General features: G+C 50.1%; 1 protein-coding gene across 1 annotated transcript in view; it reads left to right on the top strand.

Annotated features, from left to right (window-relative positions):
* The first annotated feature begins 402 nt into the window (after window positions 1-402).
* The window catches only part of MED13 (mediator complex subunit 13), a 684,456-nt gene continuing 662,381 nt past the window's right edge, over window positions 403-22,477 (top strand). Inside the window, exons 1-3 of the mRNA XM_086954050.1 lie at window positions 403-505; window positions 780-947; window positions 1,648-1,871. Coding sequence (XP_086810176.1) covers window positions 403-505; window positions 780-947; window positions 1,648-1,871 — 495 coding nt within the window. The remainder of the gene's footprint in view (window positions 506-779; window positions 948-1,647; window positions 1,872-22,477) is intronic.

Raw genomic sequence — 22,477 nt, 5'->3', positions numbered from 1 at the left:
TCGCAATTTCCTCATGTTAAAGTATGTTGGTAGCCTTAAGACCCAAGTCTGATCTTCATCTGATAAATGCCTTCCTATGGAAGGAAAAATTGAAAATGCTCGCACTGGTCCAGATCCTATCTTCCCTGTGCCTGAAAGATTGGATATTGTCTTTGGACCTGCAGGACATGTTTTTCTTATAAATGTCCCACCTTCCCACAGAGGTTACCTGCTGTTGAAGGTAGGCCAGTAGCATTTTCATTTTGCTGTGCTCGCCTTTGGCCCTACCAGTACTCCTTGGGTGTTCATGAAAGTATCCGCAGTTGCCCATCTGTGGAGATCGAAGATAGCAGTTTTTTTTACCTTAACAACTGGCTGTTGAAGATTGACTCACCACAGTAAGTCGTAGATCACTTCCGGATAATGGTGAACCTCTGGACATTGTTGGGGGTTCATGACCAACGAGCCAAATGCACACCAGATTCCTTTGCAGAGGCTTCCTTTCATTGGCGCTATCCTGGCTACGGTACAGTTCAGGGACTTACCTCTTTTGCAATGACCCCACGACAGGCTATGAGTCTTACATTTCAGCATTTCCACAAGTTCAACAGTGTTACACTGGTGCCAGCATCAGGCAGGATATACCACTATCAAGCATGATATAACATTCTATAATGTGTACATAATTGTGAAACTATTTGCACTACTGATTCAAATGTTTAATGTATTAATTCATTGACTTTTCTTACTTGCATTTTGATTCAGCCATATGCTTTTTTTCTACTCCCAATATCTTTCAGCTGTGGATGTGAGCATGCAATGTTCACAAGACATCCTTCGGATGCTTCTTTCCCTCCAGCCAGTTTTGCAGGATGCTATTCAGAAAAAACGAACAGTCAGATCTTGGGGTGTACAAGGCCCCCTCACGTGGCAACAGTTTCACAAAATGGCTGGCCGAGGCACTTACGGTAAACAACATTGCATTAATTTGCTTTACTCGTAAAGCTATAGTAGTTTATGTACTCAACAGTTAAATTATTTTGGAATTCAACTTTTTGTTGAATAAGTTCTTCATAAGAAGCATTAAACTTCTGCAGCTTAGGCAACATGACTGTTTTACAAGTGATTTTCTTTCATGTCACGGTAATTGTCTTGCTGCATAATAGCAGTTTTAGCTTCTGTTAGAACTTTTTTCAATTCAGATTATTTAGTACGTTATTAATAGTAACACTACTATGATGAGCACTCATTATTAAGCTGCATTAGTCTTGGCTACACTGATTTCATATAGTTAGAATGCCAGCATCCTCTTTACTGTTAATAGGAGGAGTGCAAGGTTGAGCCAATGAGTAAATGACATGCACATAAGCAGTCTTTTGAGAGAAGTAATAAGTATGCTGTAACTTTCCTGGTAGTAGTCCTCAGGCATCACTAGATAATCTGTGTAGTCATTCAGATAAAGACAGTACTTTTACCTTAAAAGATGTGGCTACATTCACCTAGAGGGCCCAGCTTCATTCATGCCTAAATCATGTACCAAAATGACAGTTTTGCTTGTGTCCAAGGCAATGAAAATTTTGCATGTCCCTCTCCCCCTCCCCCCCGCCACCCCCCCCCCCTCCACGTTTGTTTTGGTTTAATGTTAAACAATCTAATTTTGTGCTTTAGGAACTGATGAATCCCCAGAACCACTGCCAATTCCTACGTTTTTGCTGGGATATGATCATGATTTTTTGGTACTTTCACCATTTGCTTTGCCGTACTGGGAGAGGCTGATGCTGGAGCCATACGGATCTCAGCGAGACATTGCCTACGTTGTAGTTTGTCCTGAGAACGAGGCACTGCTAAATGGAGCAAAAAGCTTCTTTAGAGATCTTACAGCAGTTTATGAGGTATGCATACTTGAATTCGTTTTTTTTTGTGTGTATCTGCTAATATGTTAATTGTTTAAAAAGGTCTGTGCAAGCAGTAAAGACTTTGATTTAAGCCCCTAGTTTAGCGTACTTACATTTCTTAAAGCAATAAATGCTCTTTAAACTAGAGCGCTAACTAGTACTTATAAAGTGCAAGTGGGTGGACTGTGAATGGTCTGCAGAACTTTTACAAGATTTAATAGTGTGAAAACTGCATGATGTTGTAGAAGAACTCCTGCAAATGATTTTTGTGCACTTGTTTGCTCTAGTAACTTCTGATCAAAGATCACTATTTTAGATCTCACCTACAGGCAGCTACAACTGTATCACATTGATTGGCGCTTTTGTGCATCTCATTTGCTTCCTGCTTAGTAGTTTGCTTTCTATCTTTACTTGTTTGTCCCACCCTTGGTGTAAATCCTTCTTGCCATTCTTATTCGAAAAGTCTTATCCTTCCACGGCTTACATTCAGGGTACTACCTTTTCATAGCATGTGTGAATATAGATGCACATTCTCTACATATTCAAGCCATCTAGTATTGGGCTTGAACGTTTGCAAGTTATTCTTCGACGTCTGGCAAGTCACAAGGTATAGTGACTCCTCAATTAGCTGGTAATGCGTATGGAAACCGGCTCCATTGTTTGTATTTTCTGCCATCTAGTTTGGATGTGTGCCGACCGGGCTCAGTGTTAGGCACCCAATAGCCCCATCTGCCAGGCTTTTTCATCTACCCTTCTCCAGTTAATTCCAGACAATCTTCACTCAGTCCCACTTCATTGGTACCGATGTTCATCCTACAGTCGCTGAAACCTCGACACCTTCAGCCTGGCAGGTCCTCACACCATTTCAGCCTGGCTCACTCCCACCTCTTGTCACTAGCTCCTTCTCATCGACAATGCCTCGTCAGTGATGGAAAGGATGCCCTTCCAGTACTGCCTCCTCAATGTAATGCAAAGTTCCCCTGCACTCACTACTACCAGCTCTGTAATCTCTGCCTCTCACCTGAGCATGAGACCACTCCAGCACTGAAAGGCTCCCTGGTGCTGAAGTAGACTACTACACTGAAATCACCTTCACACTCTGTGCTGAAAACCTATTGGTTGCTGAAGGTGCCATTGACTGCTAACTCCTAAAATTCGAATTAACCTATTCTCCAGTTTCTATGTGAGAAGCTTGACGATCGGCCAAACATGTTTTTTTATATACCGGCAGATGGAAAACATTACTACCAAGCCCACGCTGCAGAAACAGGACACATGGCCAAAGAATCAAAAGCGGTTGTTCCAGGAGCAGATTGACCTGGAATCCTGACGTCCTCGAGGGCACAAAAGCCTAGGACAGGCCCCATTGCTACTCTCCTCCCCCTCCTCCTCTCCGAACACCTTCGCCACCCTTGCAGCCACCACCATATATTTCACCTCCTCTAGCCATACAACAGAGGTCGCAACACTCTTCAGATGAGGAAGGAGAACACAACCCATTGTACCCAGGCAAAACTTATGCTCCCTATGACCCACAACCAACGGACAACCCATGGGATGACTTTGATCTCCACGGCAACACAGACCCTGGCCTCTATCCGGCAAAACCCTCCCCACCTAATACTACCTCCTATTGCAATGTCATCCACAGAGCTGCTGCTTAAAGTAGACATCCATGTCTTCCAAGATGACAATGACTTCCTGGTCGAATCAGTCTACATAACATACAGTCCAGCTCCCCCCATGCTGAAGGGAATTCTGAAAATGCCCAAAACATTCCAAAGCCGAACAAAGCCCGGGTTTTCATGCAGACTATAGAGAAGTATAAATCCTTGCTCAATGACCTGCCTTATGTCTGCAGCCATGTTCCACCTACTCTAGTAGTTCACATGGCATGTAAATGGCCAAGGTACAGTACAGTAAGATCAGCATGGTCAGGAGGCTGTGGCCAAGAGCAAAACCACCTCGAATGCCACAATCTGCTACATACTTGTGGTATGAACACCAGCTTCCTGGCTATCATGGCTCCATGTCTCTGGCTACAAGCTAAAAGTCAGCAGCATCTGTTAAATCTGTTCTGCTAAAATCTATTTGGACCAGATGCTCGAGAAACTGAAAAAGAACATGGGTAGAGTCATAGCGATGGGAATCCTTGTGCACTGGCACTTCAGGAATTCTGTCATAGATCTCAGTACATGGGTGGTAGTAAAACCACATTCCCCGAATCTCCCGCATCCAACAAAAGGCAACAGCAGTACCACCGACGGTACTCGGGGGGGGGGGGGTCGGGTTACAGGAAGATTAAAACCAAAGGCAGAACCATGGAAGGCGAGCTACAGGAGCTACCTCCAGCCAGGAGCGACTCCCTTTCGCAACCCAAACCAACACCCCATGCACCCTAAAAAAATAAATCACAATACACCTGTTGGCAGAAGGCTGTAGGATCTTCTTCCCCGTTTAGAAGAGATCACTACTGACCAGTGGGTACTTTTTATCATACAACTTGGGTGCTGCCTAGAACTCACTGCATCACCATTAAACATTCCACCTAGTGTGCACACACACACACCCTACCTATGTGGAACACTAGCGCCTTCCTCAAAAAGAGGTTCAAGTGCTTTTTCTCAAGGGCATAATAAAACAAGGGAATAGTAGACACCAAGGTGGAGTCTTCTCCCTTTAGTTTCTTATCCCCAAGAAGGATGGATCTCAAAGGCCATTTACTCCAGTATTGGAACTTTCATAGATTCACATGCCTGAATCATTCCCTGTCTTCGGTATATAAAAAAGCAATGCTTAGCAGTATAGCAAACTGCAGAGGCCTAGGCCCATTTCCTTTTTGCAACCCATAGCCTTTGTTGTGTAAAAAAGGCCCAAACTTTTCCCTGCACCAATCAGAGCTCCTCACCCTCTAGAACACTCCTGAGAGCACCTTCTGCACCTCAGATTTTTCTACCGCACGTTGTGCTAGGGAGTCTCCTTTGAGCTCTGCTCAAACTCTTCATTTCTACAGTATTTTGACTGGAATTTGAGGTTTCTCATCTTCTGTTATCTTCTTATTGGAAGCCCTTATTCATCTACCATGTCTCGGAAAGAGAAAAAGGGATTATTTAGAGCTTGTGCCACCTACTCTAAGAAGAGACTTTACACAGATGACCCTCATAAGGATTGTATATACTGCCTTTAGCCAGACCATAAGGCAGAGGATTGTAAGGTATGTTGAACCTTTTGAAATAAAACCTTGAGGGATCGTGAGGGAAGACTGCTGATTTGGCTCCAAAAGGTTAAAGCCAGAAAGGAAATCCTCTCAAGTGAGAGTGAGGAGGAGTCTAGTTCGTCTAAGAGATCTAAAAAAAGAGAGAGATCTCCTCAGAAGCATACCTCAGGGGACAGACCAGAGAAGGCCCCAAAAAAGACCACTGCAGGGTCTTAAGGGCGCAGTCCCTCAATCTCCTTCAGGCAAACCTAAGGAGAAGAAGGGTTCTGCTTCTGAGGTAAAACAAGAAAAGTCCAACTCAGAACCTCCAAAATCGCCTCCGAGAGTTAAGATTACCATCAGGAAAGTTTCCTCTACGCCTTCTGGGGAGAAAGGGAAGGTTTCAGCACTGTCGACGGGATCGTCGACGAAAAAGGGGTCATCGACGACGGCAAAACCATCTACATCCTCGACGAGAAAGGAGGTAAAGGCTATTGAGAAGACGCCGTCGACGCTTTCACCGTCAACAGCGGTATCGTCGACGAGTTCACCGTAGACGAAGGCGCGACGAGCATAACTGTATCTGCGTCGACGACGTGAGCATCATCGATGGGAGCGTCGACGACGACAGCAGGAGCGTTGACGAGGACAGCGTCGACGATAACAACGTCGACGGTAGCGTCAACGACGATAATATGGTCGGCGGCAGGAATCTCGAAGACGGGCTAGTCGACGAGAGAAAAAACACCAGAAAAAATATTGGTACCCTGGAAAAAGCCTATAACGCCGGAGGTCTAGTCTCCAAGCAAGGTATCTCCATTGGTCCCTTCTCACCTGCTGGAGGAGGAAGACTCTGAGGACGAGGATGAAGATGGCCCTTATGGTTTTGCGAGTAGTCCTTCGCAATTACAGGTCAAGTACCAGGATGACGAATCGGAAGAAGAATATGGGGGTTTTCAAGAGCATCCCCAGGAGCAGCAGCAATATCGCCAACAGCAGCGTGAGGATATGACAAGTGTGCCATACTCTTTATTGAATGACCTCCAGGGCATGTTGGAGGATTATAGAAGAAGGTATCCGACTTCTCAAACCACTCAGAACATACAGGAGACAACTCCTCGCCCACGGTCGGTACCAGGTACGCCTGTGCGTAGGAGGGTAATTTTACCGGAGCCCAATACTAGGTCTCCAAACCCAGCGTCACATCACGATCCAGACACCTCGGACGATGACCACGAGGATGGAGAGATTGCTGAACCTAGTGGAGAATTGAATGACTATCTCATTCAATCACCTTCAACTCTACGCCGAGGCCAGTAGATTCTCCCCCTGAGGACATTGGTGGTTTTCATAATTTGATGGAAAGAGCCCCAAGAGATTTGCACTTACCATGTCGGAACAGAAAGCAGAATGCTTTCTATATAATTTCAAGGAATCCTATCGCAGGTCTGTTCGGTCATTGCCTATCGTAAGTCATATTTGGGAGGAAGGACTAAGTCATGGAAACGCCAGCTACGGTGACGCTGGTTCTGGCCAGACTAGACAAAAAATATAAGGCACCTACAGATGCTCCAGCATGTCTTTTGGGTATCCCAAACCGGATTCGGTGATTACTCGGGCGGCGCAGCAGAAGTCAAGGAATCAGTCTGCTCCAATCACAGCACCTCCGGACAGGGAGGGCAGAAGACCAGATAATGCAGGAAAAAGGTTTTCTTTAATGTCGGCGCTACTAGTTAAAGCCGCAAATGCCCTCGCTATTTTGGGAAGGTACGACAGGCAAATGTGGTGCGACCTGTCTCCCTACATTGACAAAGTGCTGGAACCGGAGAAGCAAGAAGCCCGAAAGTTTCTCCTGGAGGGGGAAAGGACTTCAGCACAAGTCATAGACTGCGCTATGGATATAGTGACTATGGCCTTTAGATCTATGGGAGGAGCAGCAGTTCAGCGCAGGCAAGGATGGCTAAGAGCAACTGCTTTTAGGCCGGAGGTTCAAAGCAAGATCCTAGACCTCCCACTCAATGGAGAAGATCTTTTCGGGAAGCACATTGATGACACTCTGCAGAGTATCAAAAAGGATACCAATACTGCAAAGGCTTTGGGAACTTTGCAGTACAGAAAAAACCCTTTTCGTGGCTCTAGAGGTAGAGGGCAGTCACCTTATAGAGGATATCAGCAAGGGAGATATTACTCTTATTCTGCCTCGTCGCAGCCCTACCGCCAACAGTACAATCGGCGTCAATCAGGAGGATATACAAAATCAACTCCAAGAGGAAGGGGAGGCCGTCAGGGGAAGGACAACACCCGACGGCAATGACAACCTTCATCTTTCGGCTGCGTCAACTTTCAAGAGATCAAGTGCTCCCCTGGGTGGAAAGGTTGCTCACCATCTTCAGAATTGGCGAAAAATAACGACGGATCAATGGGTCCTCCACATTATTCAATTCGGCCACACCCTAGAATTTCTACAAACGCCCCCTTGTACGCCACCGATGCATCAGAAAGCCAGCCATCTGCATCAACTCCAGAAGGAGAATTCGGACAATGCTCCGAAAGGCAGCAATAGAACCAGTACCGATCACCACCTCCCTCAGCCAGAACCCTCCCACCATCACGACGGACCCCAACGAAGCAGCCCGCAACCTCGCACAATGGCTCACCAACAGCACCGACTAACTCGCACCACTAAAGAAACCACGCAACAGACCCCACAGCAAGAAAGCCTCGTGAGTCACCGACTACCTCACGAACTCAAAGAAAACCTGCCGCTCCCTGGAGAAAACCTGGCGCCAGGACCAGACAACAGAGAACATGACAGCCCTCAAGAACGCCATCCGCAAGCCCCACCAACAGATCCGCACCACCAAGAGAACTACATACAAACAACGTCTGGACAACCACACCCATAACCGCAAGGAACTCTTCAGCATCGTTAAAGAGCTCTCCAACCCCAGCGCCTGCAACAACGACATTACACCCTCGCAAGACCTCTGCGGATCACTCGCCTCGTTCTTTCACCGCAAGATCGCCGACCTACACGACCGCATCGACGCACAGACCACGCACCCAACCACCAAATCAGCGCACCCAACCGCCACCCTCTGCACCTGGACCCCGGTCAGCACCGAAGACACCGCCGCAACAATGAGCACCACCCATCCGGCTCCCCTACCGACCCATGCCCACACAACATCTTTAACAAAGCCGACTCCATCATCGCACCCCAACTCCGGGACGTCATCAACAGCTCCTTCGCATCCGCCACCTTCCCGGAGAGCTGGAAGCATGCCGAGCTCAGCGCCCTCCTGAAAAAACCCACCGCGGACCCCACGGACCTCAAGAACTTTCGACCCATCTCGCTCCACCCTTTTCCTGCCAAAGTCATCGAGAAGACGGTCAACAAACAACTCTCCGCCTTCCTCGAGACAAGCGGATCCTCAACCAGTCTCAGTCCGGCTTCCAAGCAAAACCACAGCACCGAGACCGCCCTCATCGCAGCCACCAACGACATCAGATCTATGCTCGACAACGGGGAAACCACCGCCCTCATCCTCCTGGATCTCTCAGCAGCCTTCGACACGGTATGCCACCACACCCTGATACATCTCCTCAGCGACACCGGAATCCAAGGCGCGGCCTTGGAGTGGATCATCTCGTTTCTCGCCGGAAGAACACAGAGTCCGCCTCCCCCCCGTTCCGGTCGGCAGCTACCGAAGTAATCTGCAGCGTCCCACAAGGATCCTCGCTCAGCCCCACCCTCTTCAACGTCTACATGAGCCCCCTCGCAGCCATCGCACGCAAACACAGCCTCAACATCATCTCCTACGCCGACAACACCCAGCTGATCCTCTCCCTCACCAACGACCCGGATACCGCCAAAGCCAGCCTCCAGGAAGTAATGAAGGACGTTGCGGAATGGATGAAGCTCAGCCGTCTGAAACTGAACTCAGACAAGACGGAAGTCCTCATCCTGGGACCATCCCCCTCTGCCTGGGACGACTCCTGGTGGCCACCTGCCCTGGGTACCGCCCCCAAACCCACAGACCACGCACGCAACCTAGGCTTCATCCTGCACTCCTCCCTCACGATGACCAAGCAAGTCAACGCCGTCTCTTCATCCTGCTTCAACACCCTGCGCATGCTCCGGAAAATTTTCCGATGGATCCCCACCGTAACCAGGAAGACGGTCACCCAGGCCCTTGTCACCAGCCGCTTGGACTACGGAAACACCCGCTACGCCCGAACCACAGCCAAGCTCCAGAAAAGACTACAGCGCATATAGAACGCCTCAGCAAGGCTCATCCTGGACATCCCCCGCCACACCCACATCTCTGTCCATCTGAAAGATCTGCACTGGCTCCCCGTCAGCAAGAGAATCACATTCCGACTCCTCACCCACGCACACAGGGCTCTCCACGATGTGGGCCCCATGTACCTCATTCTACACACCAACCCGCCAGCTCCGCTCCGCCAGATTATCAATTCAAGGTACTGCCATTTGGCCTAAAGTCAGCGCCGCGAGTGTTCACAAAATGCCTAGCTGCAGTGGCGGCTGTGTTAAGGAAGCAAAAACATCAAATATTTCCTTACCTCGACGACAGGTTAGTCAAAGCACCATCGAAAGCACAGGCCAGGGCGTCAACACAGGCTTGCATAGATTTGTTTGTCAAGCTGGGTTTGACTCTACACGAAGGGAAATGAAACCTTCAACCAACAAGAGTGATCACATTCCTGGGAGCAATACTAGACACGGACTGCACCAAGGTGTTTCCCTCCGAAGAAAGGCACCTGAGGATCGTGTCTCTCTTCCTAGACTTTGTAAAAAGAAAGTCTCTTTCAGTCCGCAGGTACAAATCCTTGCTGGGCATGATGTCATCTTGCATTCCCCTTGTGCCTCACTGCAGATTAAGACTGCGCCCATGGCAAGAACAAATCTATCTACAATGGCGTCAAGCAGAGGGATCCTTCGACGACACAATCAGAGTGATGCCATTTATGGTTCAGGCAGCGGCATGGTGGACACAGAGAAAATGTATCTTAGGGTCTGACTTTTCTTCCACGAGCGGCTCCATTGGTGGTGACGAAAGATGCATCCCTAGAAGGATGGGGTGCTTTCCTTCAGGACCTTCAAGTCAGCAGTCGTTGGAAGGTATGTGAGAAGTTGGCCCGATATGCAACGTTCGCTATTCTAGCGACCGCTATGTATCGTTCCAACGACCCTTATGGTGTTTGGTTGTAAGTCAACCTATAGACCAGCTATCCTAGTAGCGTGGATACGAGCAGTCTAAGGCTAAAGACTCGAGAGGGCGTGTTAAGCCAGCTGTTTACCACACATGTACCCCTTGAACACCAAGTGAAAGGACACCACACAAGTGTTATGAAAATAAACAGGATATTTATTAAGAATCACAACAGCCCTGTACTCTTTATGAGGACAGGGTACTAAGCACAAACCAAATCTCTTAGGAAAATACTTCAAGTGCACAATTAACACAAGTGTCCGAGGACACGGAAAGTTTAAAGGTCTCGGGCGGACCCGATAAGGCAAGTCGGAAGCGAGGGACTCGGGACCCTAGAGTAAAGAGGCTATGCAGGCACCGAAATGCAGAGTTACCTAGCCACGAGGGCTGCGGCTGCACAAGTCTTACAGGCGTCGGGGTCTTCGCTGACGAGCCAGGAGCCGGAAGAAAAGGAGTTGCTGGCCGGCGACCAGGGATGAATAGTTCGTAGAGATCCAAGCCTGGATCAGAGATTGATGATACCTGAAAGCAGAGGGGACCAAGTTCGTACTACTAGCCAGTAGTCAGAGGGTACCAGGAAGGCACCGGTTGGCCGTCACCTCGACCAGGTGAGTGGGCGACGCTAGGCTCTGCAGTCTCACGGACCAGGAGGCGTTGTCGGCGACCACGGCGGAGGTGCGAGCTGTCCCACGAAGGATGATGCTGTCGGCGTCGCTGGGCCCAGGATGGGGCAACAAGCCTTGGCAGATCTCAGGGCCACGTGGTGGGCCTAAGATGGCGTCTTGAGTGGACCAGGAGGGTCCGGGGTGCTTCTCGCAAAGATGGAAGCAAGGGCCGGTCTGGAGCAACCAGACCAGCAGTGTTGATTGTCGGATGTCGTCACAGAAGGGCACAAGCCAGCGGCTAGTGACCAGACAACGTGCTGAGCAGTGAGCAGAAGGGCCCCATGCAGATCGTGGAGATGCTGGGAGACTGCACTTCGGTGCTGAAGCGGCTCAGGGTCGGGGCTTCTCGGACCCCAGAGCACTCGCCAGAGAATTGCTTCGATGGTCGTGCTGGTTTAAGAGCGTGCAGGTTCTGATGATGGCCGGTCCCTCGAGGTCTCGTCGCACCCACAGATCACAGCTGAGCTGATGACGTGGGTAGAGGTCAGAGGTGCCAGGGAAGCCGGTTCTCGTCGAGCTGGGCCGTCGGATTCCTTGAGGAAGGACTTACAGCAAACCGCAGAGTTCTTAGATGGTGCCTGCTGATGCAGGGTGACTACTCCTTAGTCACAAGGGAGAAATCTTGAGAAGAGTCTTGAATGTCCTTTCGTAGAAAGTAGTTCTTGATTCAAAGATGATCTAATTTGGAAGGGTCCCCGCTCCGGCCTTTATTCTAAAGAAAGGGGTGGGTACATGACTAGGTCCTGCCCTAAGGGTGGGACCAGGAAGGGGGGTAGTTACACCCCTCTCCCCTGCCGGACTTTCCCCAGGTCAGGGCTGGTGCCCCTGGAACTGGTTCTAACCGGCAGATGCGTAGTGAGCACCGGGGTGCCACTCCGCAGTCACCTTCTCGCAAAAGCCCTACCTACCCAGAATACACAAACCCTGTCTGGGACGGTGCGAACACCGCCCTCGACAGGAAACCCTTTGTCTAAGCGCTCCTCGCTGGAAGGACTCCCAGCAGCAGGAGGTCAGACTCGTGTCTGTGGTGGCAGCATCCATTTTGTGGAGCTGAGGCTTTAGTTAACTTTAACCGGGGTTCACAGTTACGTACATGTCGTGTCCCTCTAGAAGGGCGGAATGCTAACCTCGTCGCCAGGGTTGGTGAGAGGGCAGCATCCCGATTCGTATGACACCTTACTCGACATGCCTTGATAACGCGATACCGGAGTTACCGATATGGTACGCGTTATCATGGAACAGCCATTGGGTCTTGATTCCGCAAGCTGCAACCGGGCTCGGCTCGGGCCAGAACACAGTTCACACGAGCCCACGCACTCTGCCTTCAGGATTGTCAAGGCCTGCCATAGGAGTGACTGATAGGAACTCGGGTGTCCATTGTATGGTTAGATATAGAGCTACTATATCTAAAGCAAAGGGTGATTACACGTCTTCGCCCCAGCTGTCATGCAGCCAGTTGTGTCAAATTTAGGAGGCCAGCCAGGGGTGGCATAATACATGCTGCAGCCCCTGGCGGCCCTGGGTACACCTATGCCCTGCGTTACGGGGTCTGATAAGGTGGCCCAGTACCAATTGGTAAATGCACCTAGGGTACATCTCGTAATTTAGAAAGAGAACAGCCAGGCTGTGGGTCTGATTGGCAGGCCCACAGCCAGAGAAAGTCGTAAACCAGTGAAACAAAAGCAAAAAATCTGGGTGATCATAGGATTGCAGACCCTACTCTCCTACATGACCCCCCCCCAAACGTCGGAACGATAAGCTAACCTTGACCAGGTGAGTCTTCTTGTTCTAAGTGGAAATATCTGGAGAGCCCATCGGCATTGCCATGATCAGTACCAGGTCTATGTTCCACTGTAAAGTCCATCCCGTGTAGGGAAATGGACCACCTAAGCAGTTTGGGGTTTTCACCCTTCATCTGATTTAGCCACAAGAGGGGCTTATGGTCGGTCTGAATCTTGAAGTGAGTGCCAAACAAGTATGGCCTCAGCTTCTTCAGGGCCCAAACCACAGCAAAGGCCTCCCTCTCAATAGCTGACCAATTCTTCTCTCTAGGGGTCAGCCTTCTGCTTATAAAAGCAATGGGCTGGTCTTGACCATCAAAATTCAGTTGAGAAAGAACAGCTCCCACACCCAACTCAGAAGCATCTGTTTGGACAATGAATGGTTTGGAGTAGTCCGGACTCTTAAGGATAGGCACCGTGCACATGGCCTGCTTTAGGTCATCGAATGCTTTTTGACAGCTCGCTGTCCACTGAACCTTCTTTGGCATTTTCTTGCTTGTCAGTTCGTTTAATGGTGTCACGATGGAACCATAGTTCCTGACAAACTTCCGGTAGTATCCAGTCAGGCCCAAGAAAGCTCGAACCTGAGTCTGGGTGGTTGGAGGAGCCCAGTCCCTGATTGACTGTATCTTGCTCTCCAGTGGCTGAACCTGGCCTCCACCTACAAGGTGGCCCAGGTATACAACCTGTGTCTGCCCTATCTGGCACTTGGTGGCCTTGATAGTGAGGCCTGCGGCTTGCAGGGCCTCTAACACTTTCCGCAGGTGGACCAGGTGATCCTCCCAGGTGGAGCTAAAGACAGCAATATCGTCAAGATACGCCGCACAGAAGTCGTCCAGCCCAGTAAGGACTTGATTCACCAAACTTTGGAAGGTGGCAGGTGCATTTTTCAGACCGAAGGGCATCACCACGAACTGATAATGCCCACCAGGGGTTGAAAATGCGGTTTTAGGTTTGGCGTCCTCAGCTAACCTGATTTGCCAATACCCAGCGGTCAGGTCAAACGTGCTTAAGTAGTTGGCCGAAGCCAATCTATCGATAAGCTCGTCTGCCCTTGGTATTGGGTGGGCGTCAGTCTTAGTGACTGCATTGAGACCCCTGTAGTCTACGCAGAACCTCATCTCTTTCTTACCGCCCGGGGTGTGAGGTTTCGGCACTAGAACTACGGGACTAGCCCAAGGGCTATCCGAGGGTTCAATGACTCCCAGCTCCAACATTTTCTGCACTTCACTCTTGATGCAGTCTCTAACGTGATCAGGCTGCCGGTAGATTTTACTCTTAACGGGCAGACTGTCGCCAGTGTCGACCTCATGGGTGCACCAATTGGTCTGACTGGGTGTTAGAGAAAACATATGTCTGAACGACTGAAGAACCTGTTTACAGTCGCTCTGTTGATGTTCGGAGAGGCTGCCACAAAAGACAACACCATCTACCGACCCATCGTCAGGATTCTGAGTGAGCAGGTCGGGGAGAGGGTCACTCTCCTCTTCCTGTCCCTCATCGAGGGCCATGAGCAAACTCATGTCCTTCCTGTCGACATATGCCTTGAGCCTGTTGACATGAAGCACCCTGTGGGGGCTCCGGGGAGTTCCCAGGTCGACCAGGTAGGTGACCTCTCCCTTTTTCTCCAGGATGGTGTAGGGCCCGGACCATTTGTCCTTGAGTGCTGCTAGGGCCACTGGCTCCAACACCCACACCTTCTGTCCGGGCTGATAAACAGTCAAGACAGCCTTTTGGTCATGCCAAGCTTTCTGGAGTTCTTGGCTGGCCTTAAGGTTTTCAGATGCCTTCTCCATGTATTCAGCCATCCGCGAGCGGAGGCCAAGCACATAGTCCACTATGTTGGCTGCAGGCTTTTTGAGAGGTCTCTCCCATCCTTCCTTCACCAAACACAGGGGTCCTCTTACAGGATGTCCGTACAAAAGCTCAAAAGGGCTGTAGCCAACCCCCTTCTGTGGGACTTCTCTGTAGGCGAACAAGAGGCAGGGGATCAGGACGTCCCATCTACGCCAAAGCTTTTCTGGTAGTCCATGAATCATCCCTTTCAGGGTCCTGTTGAATCTTTCAACAAGCCCATTGCATTGTGGATGATAGGGTGTAGTGAACTTGTAGTTGACACCACATTCCTTCCACATAGCAGTTAAGTAGCTCGACATAAAGTTTGCACCTCTGTCGGAGACGACCTCCTTAGGGAAGCCCACTCTGGAGAATACTCCAACTAGGGCTCTTGGCACAACAGGTGCTGTAGTGGTCCTAAGGGGAATAGCTTCAGGATACCTGGTGGCATGATCCACTACCACCAGTATAAACTTGTGCCCTGACGCTGTTGGTGGTTCCATGGGACCGACGATGTCGATCCCCACCCGTTCAAAGGGCACCCCCACCACAGGCATTGGTATAAGGGGGGCCTTTGTCGTGCCACCTGACTTACCACTGGCTTGGCAAGTGACCCAGGAGCGGCAAAACTCCGTGGTATCTTCGTTCATGTGAGGCCAGTGAAAGTGTGAGACAAGCCTGTCCCACGTCTTCGTCTGGCCTAAGTGACCTGCTAAGGGAATCTCGTGGGCCAAGGTAAGTAGGAAACCACGCTGAGACAAGGGTACAACCAGCCTCCTGGTCATGCCAGGCTTGGGGTCTCTTGACTCAGTGTACAGGAGTCCATCTTCCCAGTATACCTTGTGGGTACCTGTGGCGTTCCCAGCAGCCTCAGCAGCAGCCTGCTGTCTGAGGGGTTCAAGAGAAGGGCAGTCTAACTGGTCCTTCCCCAGGTCTTCCCTTGAGGGTCCCCCTGAACCCAAGAATTCAACTTGATCAAGTTCGAACTCTCTAGGCTCAGTTTCCCTCAATTCTTGTAGGTCAGCCTCCTCTGAGACTTGATCCACGACCTGGGGCAAGGGGGAAGGCGCAGCCTTAACCCTACTGCTCTTTTTCTTGGGAGGTGTCTGGTCCGTTGTTCCAGGATCCAGCACCTGTTCAGTGGGGCATTTCCTGACCTGTGACCTGGTCACAGCGAACACATGTGCTGGCAAGCCTAACATTTCCATGTGAGTCCGGTGCTCCACTTCTGACCATTGTGATGACTCCAAATCATTGCCCAACAAACAATCCACTGGGAGGTCTGGACTAACTACAACCTTCTTTTGGCCAGTTACCCCTCCCCAGGAGAAAGCTACAATTGCCATACTGTGATTGGTAGTGACATTGCTTGCATTGGTCACCAGGAATTCTGTACCTGGCATGATCTGTCCAGGGTCCACAAAGTTAGGCGTCACCATGGTGACGCTGGCACAAGTGTCCCTATAGGCCTGAGCCATCTTTCCATTTATGAAAGGCGTCTGTCGGTATTTGCCCAACGTATTGGGACTTATGTCAGGGGACACGTCCACGTCCCCTGTACTGACAAGGACAGCCTGAGTGAGTGTGCTAACTAAGTTGTCACGCCCCTCAGAACCCAGGGTTAACCCTACTAAACCCTTGGGAGGCGCACTGCCACTGCTGACTGTACTAGGGGGCACAGGTGCCTTAGGGGCTGCAGTGGCAGGAGTCTGCCCTCCTCCTTTCTTGGTGCACTCACTAAACCAGTGAGATTTACTTTTGCAGTACTGGCACCATCTTTTGGATTGGCCTTCTTTCTTCTTTTGGGGAGCCTGACCCCCACCCTCTTTGGGTTGTTGGGGACCTGTCGAAGACTTCTGGTCATTTTGTTCCCCCTTAGAATCTTTACCCTTCTGGTTTGCTTTCTTCTGACCACCTTGATTCTGGCCCTGGTTCTGTTTAACTCTCGTACGAACCCATCTGTCTGCCTTCTTTCCCAATTCTTGGGGAGAGGTCAGATCCGAGTCGACAAGATGCTGATGCAACAACTGGTTCTGACAATTGTTTAAAATTTGTTCTCTCATCATCAAATTATACAATCCTTCGTAATCAGTAACCTTACTGCCCAGCAACCAGCCCTCAAAAGCCTTAGTGGCACAATCGACAAAATCAGACCAATCTTGAGACTGCGTTTTCTGGGTATCCCTGAACAGCACCCTGTACTGCTCAGTGGTTAGGCCGAACCCTTCAACGAGTGTACTTTTCAAGATTTGGTAATTGTTCGCATCCTCCACCCTTGTGGTGAGGAGCTTGTCTCTTCCTTTTCCTTCAAAGGAGAGCCACAAGATAGCTGCCCACTGACTCTGGGGTACACCTTGCACAGTGCAGGCCCTCTCCAAAGCAGTAATCCATTTGTGGATGTCGTCCCCTTGTTTAAAGGGGGGCACTATCTTACCAAGGTGTTTCGTATCAAAACTCCTTTCCCTATTGCTAGGTACATTGCTGCCACCAGTGGGGACTACCCCACTTAACTGTTGCTCTCTCGCAAAGGCAAGCCTTTCTTTGGCCAGGGCAAGTTCTTCCCTTTCGATCCTCAGATTAGCTGCCCTTTCCTTAGCTTCGTACACTCTCCGCTGAGGGGACGTCATCCCTCTTTGCGAAGAGTTGTGAGAGCCATTGGTTTGAAGGGATCTGCCAGAGTCTCTTGACAGAGATCTGGCTCGTCCATTCCCAATGTTAAGCTGACCTGATAGTGGCCCCAGGAGTCCCCCAGTACCACTGTCATGTTTGCTTAAGTTGGACCTGCTTAGTCTTCCGACTTCTACCTGTCCCTTATCTGCCTCATCCCCAGAGGGATCCTCATCCTCGTCCTCCTCCACGTTCTCATTCTCAGCGGAGAGGAGGATTAGGTCAGGGTCGCCTCTGGTTCCCTCGAGGGGAGGCATGTCTCCTTCTGGATTAGAAGGGCTAAGAAGCTTCTCAGCCTTTCTGGCATCATAAGTCTCTAGGAGACTAATCAGAAAGGAGGTGGTTGGGTTAGCCCCCTGCTTAATCTTCCTAGAGGTACATACTTGTCGTAACTCATGGAAGTTAAGCGCAGTATATCTTGAAGGGATGACCTGTGGAGGGTCAACTGACACAAGGGGAGACTCAGAGTTTCCTCCTTTGTCCGACATACTGCTTCTAGTGTGGTGTAAGTGATGCACCTACCTACACTATGGGTTTACCTACTGTTCCCTTGCTAAGAGTTGCAGCCAAGGTGTGCTAAGCCTTGAGGAGCTGCAACAGCTGGTTCAGTAGAACTCAGAGTATTCTAAGCTTTAGTTATATGTACTAACAGTACTTATGTGATCTTTCAACAAGATATTCTTAGGATACGTGTGGTAAAACAACAGCAAGCTCAAATCCCAACCGCTGCTCACCAATGTGAGAAGTTGGCCCGATATGCAACGTTCGCTATTCTAGCGACCGCTATGTATCGTTCCAACGACCCTTATAGTGTTTGGTTGTAAGTCAACCTATAGACCAGCTATCCTAGTAGCGTGGATACGAGCAGTCTAAGGCTAAAGACTCGAGAGGGCGTGTTAAGCCAGCTGTTTACCACACATGTACCCCTTGAACACCAAGTGAAAGGACATCACACAAGTGTTATGAAAATAAACAGGATATTTATTAAGAATCACAACAGCCCTGTACTCTTTGAGGACAGGGTACTAAGCACAAACCAAATCTCTTAGGAAAATACTTCAAGTGCACAATTAACACAAGTGTCCGAGGACACGGAAAGTTTAAAGGTCTCGGGCGGACCCGATAAGGCAAGTCGGAAGCGAGGGACTCGGGACCCTAAAGTAAAGAGGCTATGCAGGCACCGAAATGCCGAGTTACCTAGCCACGAGGGCTGCGGCTGCACAAGTCTTACAGGCGTCGGGGTCTTCGCTGACGAGCCAGGAGCCGGAAGAAAAGGAGTTGCTGGCCGGCGACCAGGGATGAATAGTTCGTAGAGATCCAAGCCTGGATCAGAGATTGATGATACCTGAAAGCAGAGGGGACCAAGTTCGTACTACTAGCCAGTAGTCAGAGGGTACCAGGAAGGCACCGGTTGGCCCTCACCTCGACCAGGTGAGTGGGCGACGCTAGGCTCTGCAGTCTCACGGACCAGGAGGCGTTGTCGGCGACCACGGCGGAGGTGCGAGCTGTCCCACGAAGGATGATGCTGTCGGCGTCGCTGGGCCCAGGATGGGGCAACAAGCCTTGGCAGATCTCAGGGCCACGTGGTGGGCCTAAGATGGCGTCTTGAGTGGACCAGGAGGGTCCGGGGTGCTTCTCGCAAAGATGGAAGCAAGGGCCGGTCTGGAGCAACCAGACCAGCAGTGTTGATTGTCGGATGTCGTCACAGAAGGGCACAAGCCAGCGGCTAGTGACCAGACAACGTGCTGAGCAGCGAGCAAAAGGGCCCCACGCAGATCGTGGAGATGCTGGGAGACTGCACTTCGGTGCTGGAGCGGCTCAGGGTCGGGGCTTCTCGGACCCCAGAGCACTCGCCAGAGAATTGCTTCAATGGTCGTGCTGGTTTAAGAGCGTGCAGGTTCTGATGATGGCCGGTCCCTCGAGGTCTCGTCGCACTCACAGCTGAGCTGATGACGTGGGTAGAGGTCAGAGGTGCCAGGGAAGCCGGTTCTCGTCGAGCTGGGCCGTCGGATTCCTTGAGGAAGGACTTACAGCAAACCGCAGAGTTCTTAGATGGTGCCTGCTGATGCAGGGTGACTACTCCTTAGTCACAAGGGAGAAATCTTGAGAAGAGTCTTGAATGTCCTTTCGTAGAAAGTAGTTCTTGATTCAAAGATGATCTAATTTGGAAGGGTCCCCGCTCCGGCCTTTATTCTAAAGAAAGGGGTGGGTACATGACTAGGTCCTGCCCTAAGGGTGGGACCAGGAAGGGGGGTAGTTACACCCCTCTCCCCTGCCGGACTTTCCCCAGGTCAGGGCTGGTGCCCCTGGAACTGGTTCTAACCGGCAGATGCGTAGTGAGCACCGGGGTGCCACTCCGCAGTCACCTTCTCGCAAAAGCCCTACCTACCCAGAATACACAAACCCTGTCTGGGACGGTGCGAACACCGCCCTCGACAGGAAACCCTTTGTCTAAGCGCTCCTCGCTGGAAGGACTCCCAGCAGCAGGAGGTCAGACTCGTGTCTGTGGTGGCAGCATCCATTTTGTGGAGCTGAGGCTTTAGTTAACTTTAACCGGGGTTCACAGTTACGTACATGTCGTGTCCCTCTAGAAGGGCGGAATGCTAACCTCGTCGCCAGGGTTGGTGAGAGGGCAGCATCCCGATTCGTATGACACCTTACTCGACATGCCTTGATAACGCGATACCGGAGTTACCGATATGGTACGCGTTATCATGGAACAGCCATTGGGTCTTGATTCCGCAAGCTGCAACCGGGCTCGGCTCGGGCCAGAACACAGTTCACACGAGCCCACGCACTCTGCCTTCAGGATTGTCAAGGCCTGCCATAGGAGTGACTGATAGGAACTCGGGTGTCCATTGTATGGTTAGATATAGAGCTACTATATCTAAAGCAAAGGGTGATTACACGTCTTCGCCCCAGCTGTCATGCAGCCAGTTGTGTCAAATTTAGGAGGCCAGCCAGGGGTGGCATAATACATGCTGCAGCCCCTGGCGGCCCTGGGTACACCTATGCCCTGCGTTACGGGGTCTGATAAGGTGGCCCAGTACCAATTGGTAAATGCACCTAGGGTACATCTCGTAATTTAGAAAGAGAACAGCCAGGCTGTGGGTCTGATTGGCAGGCCCACAGCCAGAGAAAGTCGTAAACCAGTGAAACAAAAGCAAAAAATCTGGGTGATCATAGGATTGCAGACCCTACTCTCCTACATGGTACACAAACAACAATTACACATAAATCTACTGGAACTCAAGGCGATCCGCCTAACATTACAGGCCTTCCTTCCACGAATACGAGGTTCGCCAGTGTTGGTAAGAACAGACAACACCACAGCGATGCACTATTTGAACAAGTAGGGAGGAACCAGAACTCTCTCCCCATCTCTGGAGGCCCAGGAGATAGGGGAATGGGCTCTTCAACAAGGAATATCGTTGTCAGCAGAACATGTCCCAGGAGATCAAAATGTCAAGGCGGATACTCTCAGCAGGCTTAAATCGTCCTGCCACGAATGGGAGCTGGACCAGGGGACCCTGGACATAATTTTTCAAAGGTCGGGAACACCAAGAGTGGACCTATTCGCCACAAGAGAGAACAGGAAATGCCGGTGCTTCGCAAGCTTACTTAGCCAGAAGGGATCTTGGGGGAATAAGTTTCTTTTCTTACGGTTTTCCTCAAATTCCTCTCTTCCCCCGCGTACTGATGAAGATCAAGAGGGAGCCGTGCAGGCTGATCCTGATAGCCCCTTGGTTGCCCAGACAACACTGGTTCACGGAACTCTTGCTGCTGTTGGAGGACCGTCCAGTTCAGCTTCGACCAATTCCATCGCTTTTGGCAATGTCCAGGGGTCAGGTGCTCCATCCGGACCCGAAATCCTTGCGATTAGCGGCCTTTCTCCTGAACACTGAGTTTAGTCAACGAAATATCTCACACGAGTGTAGGAGGATACTGTCCAAGGCTAGAGCGGATAGTACAAACAAAACCTACAAGATGAAATGGAAGAGGTTTTGTCTGTGGTGTAAGAGACATAGCATTCACCCTCTTACTGCTGCACCTCATCAGATTATCCCTTACATTCTGCTGTTAGCAAAGTCAGGATTGGCTCACGCTTCCATCAAGGTGCATTTGGCTGCGTGATCCCGCTACAGGAGGTCTTCATCTGGCCCGTCCTTATGGTCATCAAGGATTATCAAACCGTTTATGAAGGGATTGTTTAGGGTTTTTCCTCCAGTAAAACCTCCACCACCACTATGGAATCTGAATATAGTACTGTCACAATTGATGAAACCACCGTTTGAACCTATACATAGAGAGGATCTTAAATTCTTGTCCTGGAAGGTGGCTCTTCTCATTGCACTAACTTCAGCGAGAAGAGTAGGGGAAGCGCTCACTATTCAGGAGCCTTTCCTACAGTTTCAGGAAGACGGAATGATTCTGAGGACTAATCCAAAGTTAATTCCAAAAGTACCAACTGATTTTCATCTGAATGAGCCGTTGGTGTTGAAACCTTTCTTTCCTCGTCCATCAACGGCAGCAGAGAGAGTATTGCACTCTCTAGACGTTCAAAGATGTCTCAAGTTCTACTTAAAGGAAATTAAGAGCTTTCGTAAATCTTCTCAGCTCTTCGTCGCCTTCAGCGCACCCAGGAAGGGTTTCCCTTTATCAAAAAGGGGAATTGCCAGATGGATTTCCAGTGCAATTGTCTACTGTCACCAAGCGGCTGGAGAACCTCTAAATGCACAAGTTCGTGCTCATTCCACGAGGGCAGTGGCCACATCCACTGCACTATTTGGAGGAGTGCCAATCCAGAATATAGGCAGAGCGGTGACCTGGGCATCTACGCACACCTTCACCAGGCACTACTGCTTGGAGGCAGCCGTAGAGTCTGATGAGGCGGTACTGCGGAATATCATCCAGTAACTGTGAGCCTTCTTTACATCCCACCATCCTTTATTTCTCTTGTTTTACAAAGTCACATTATATATGTATGTATGTGTGTATGTATGTGTGTGTGTATGTATGTGTGTATGTGTGTGTGTATGTGTGTATGTATGTGTATGTATGTGTATGTTTATGTATATGTATGTATGTGTATGTGTATGTTTATGTATATGTATGTATATGTCAAGGGGGCAGGGGGGTCTGCCAATAAACCACTTTGGTTAAACATCGACTTGCAGTGCCGTCCTTCTTTGACCTCTGGGGGAATCACGGAGGTGTGTGG

Source organism: Lissotriton vulgaris, chromosome 2_1 (genome assembly GCF_964263255.1).
Source record: "Lissotriton vulgaris chromosome 2_1, aLisVul1.2, whole genome shotgun sequence".
NCBI lineage: Eukaryota > Metazoa > Chordata > Amphibia > Caudata > Salamandridae > Lissotriton > Lissotriton vulgaris.
The sequence above is the reverse complement of the archived record's forward strand: the minus strand, read 5'-3'. Positions and strand labels throughout refer to the sequence as shown.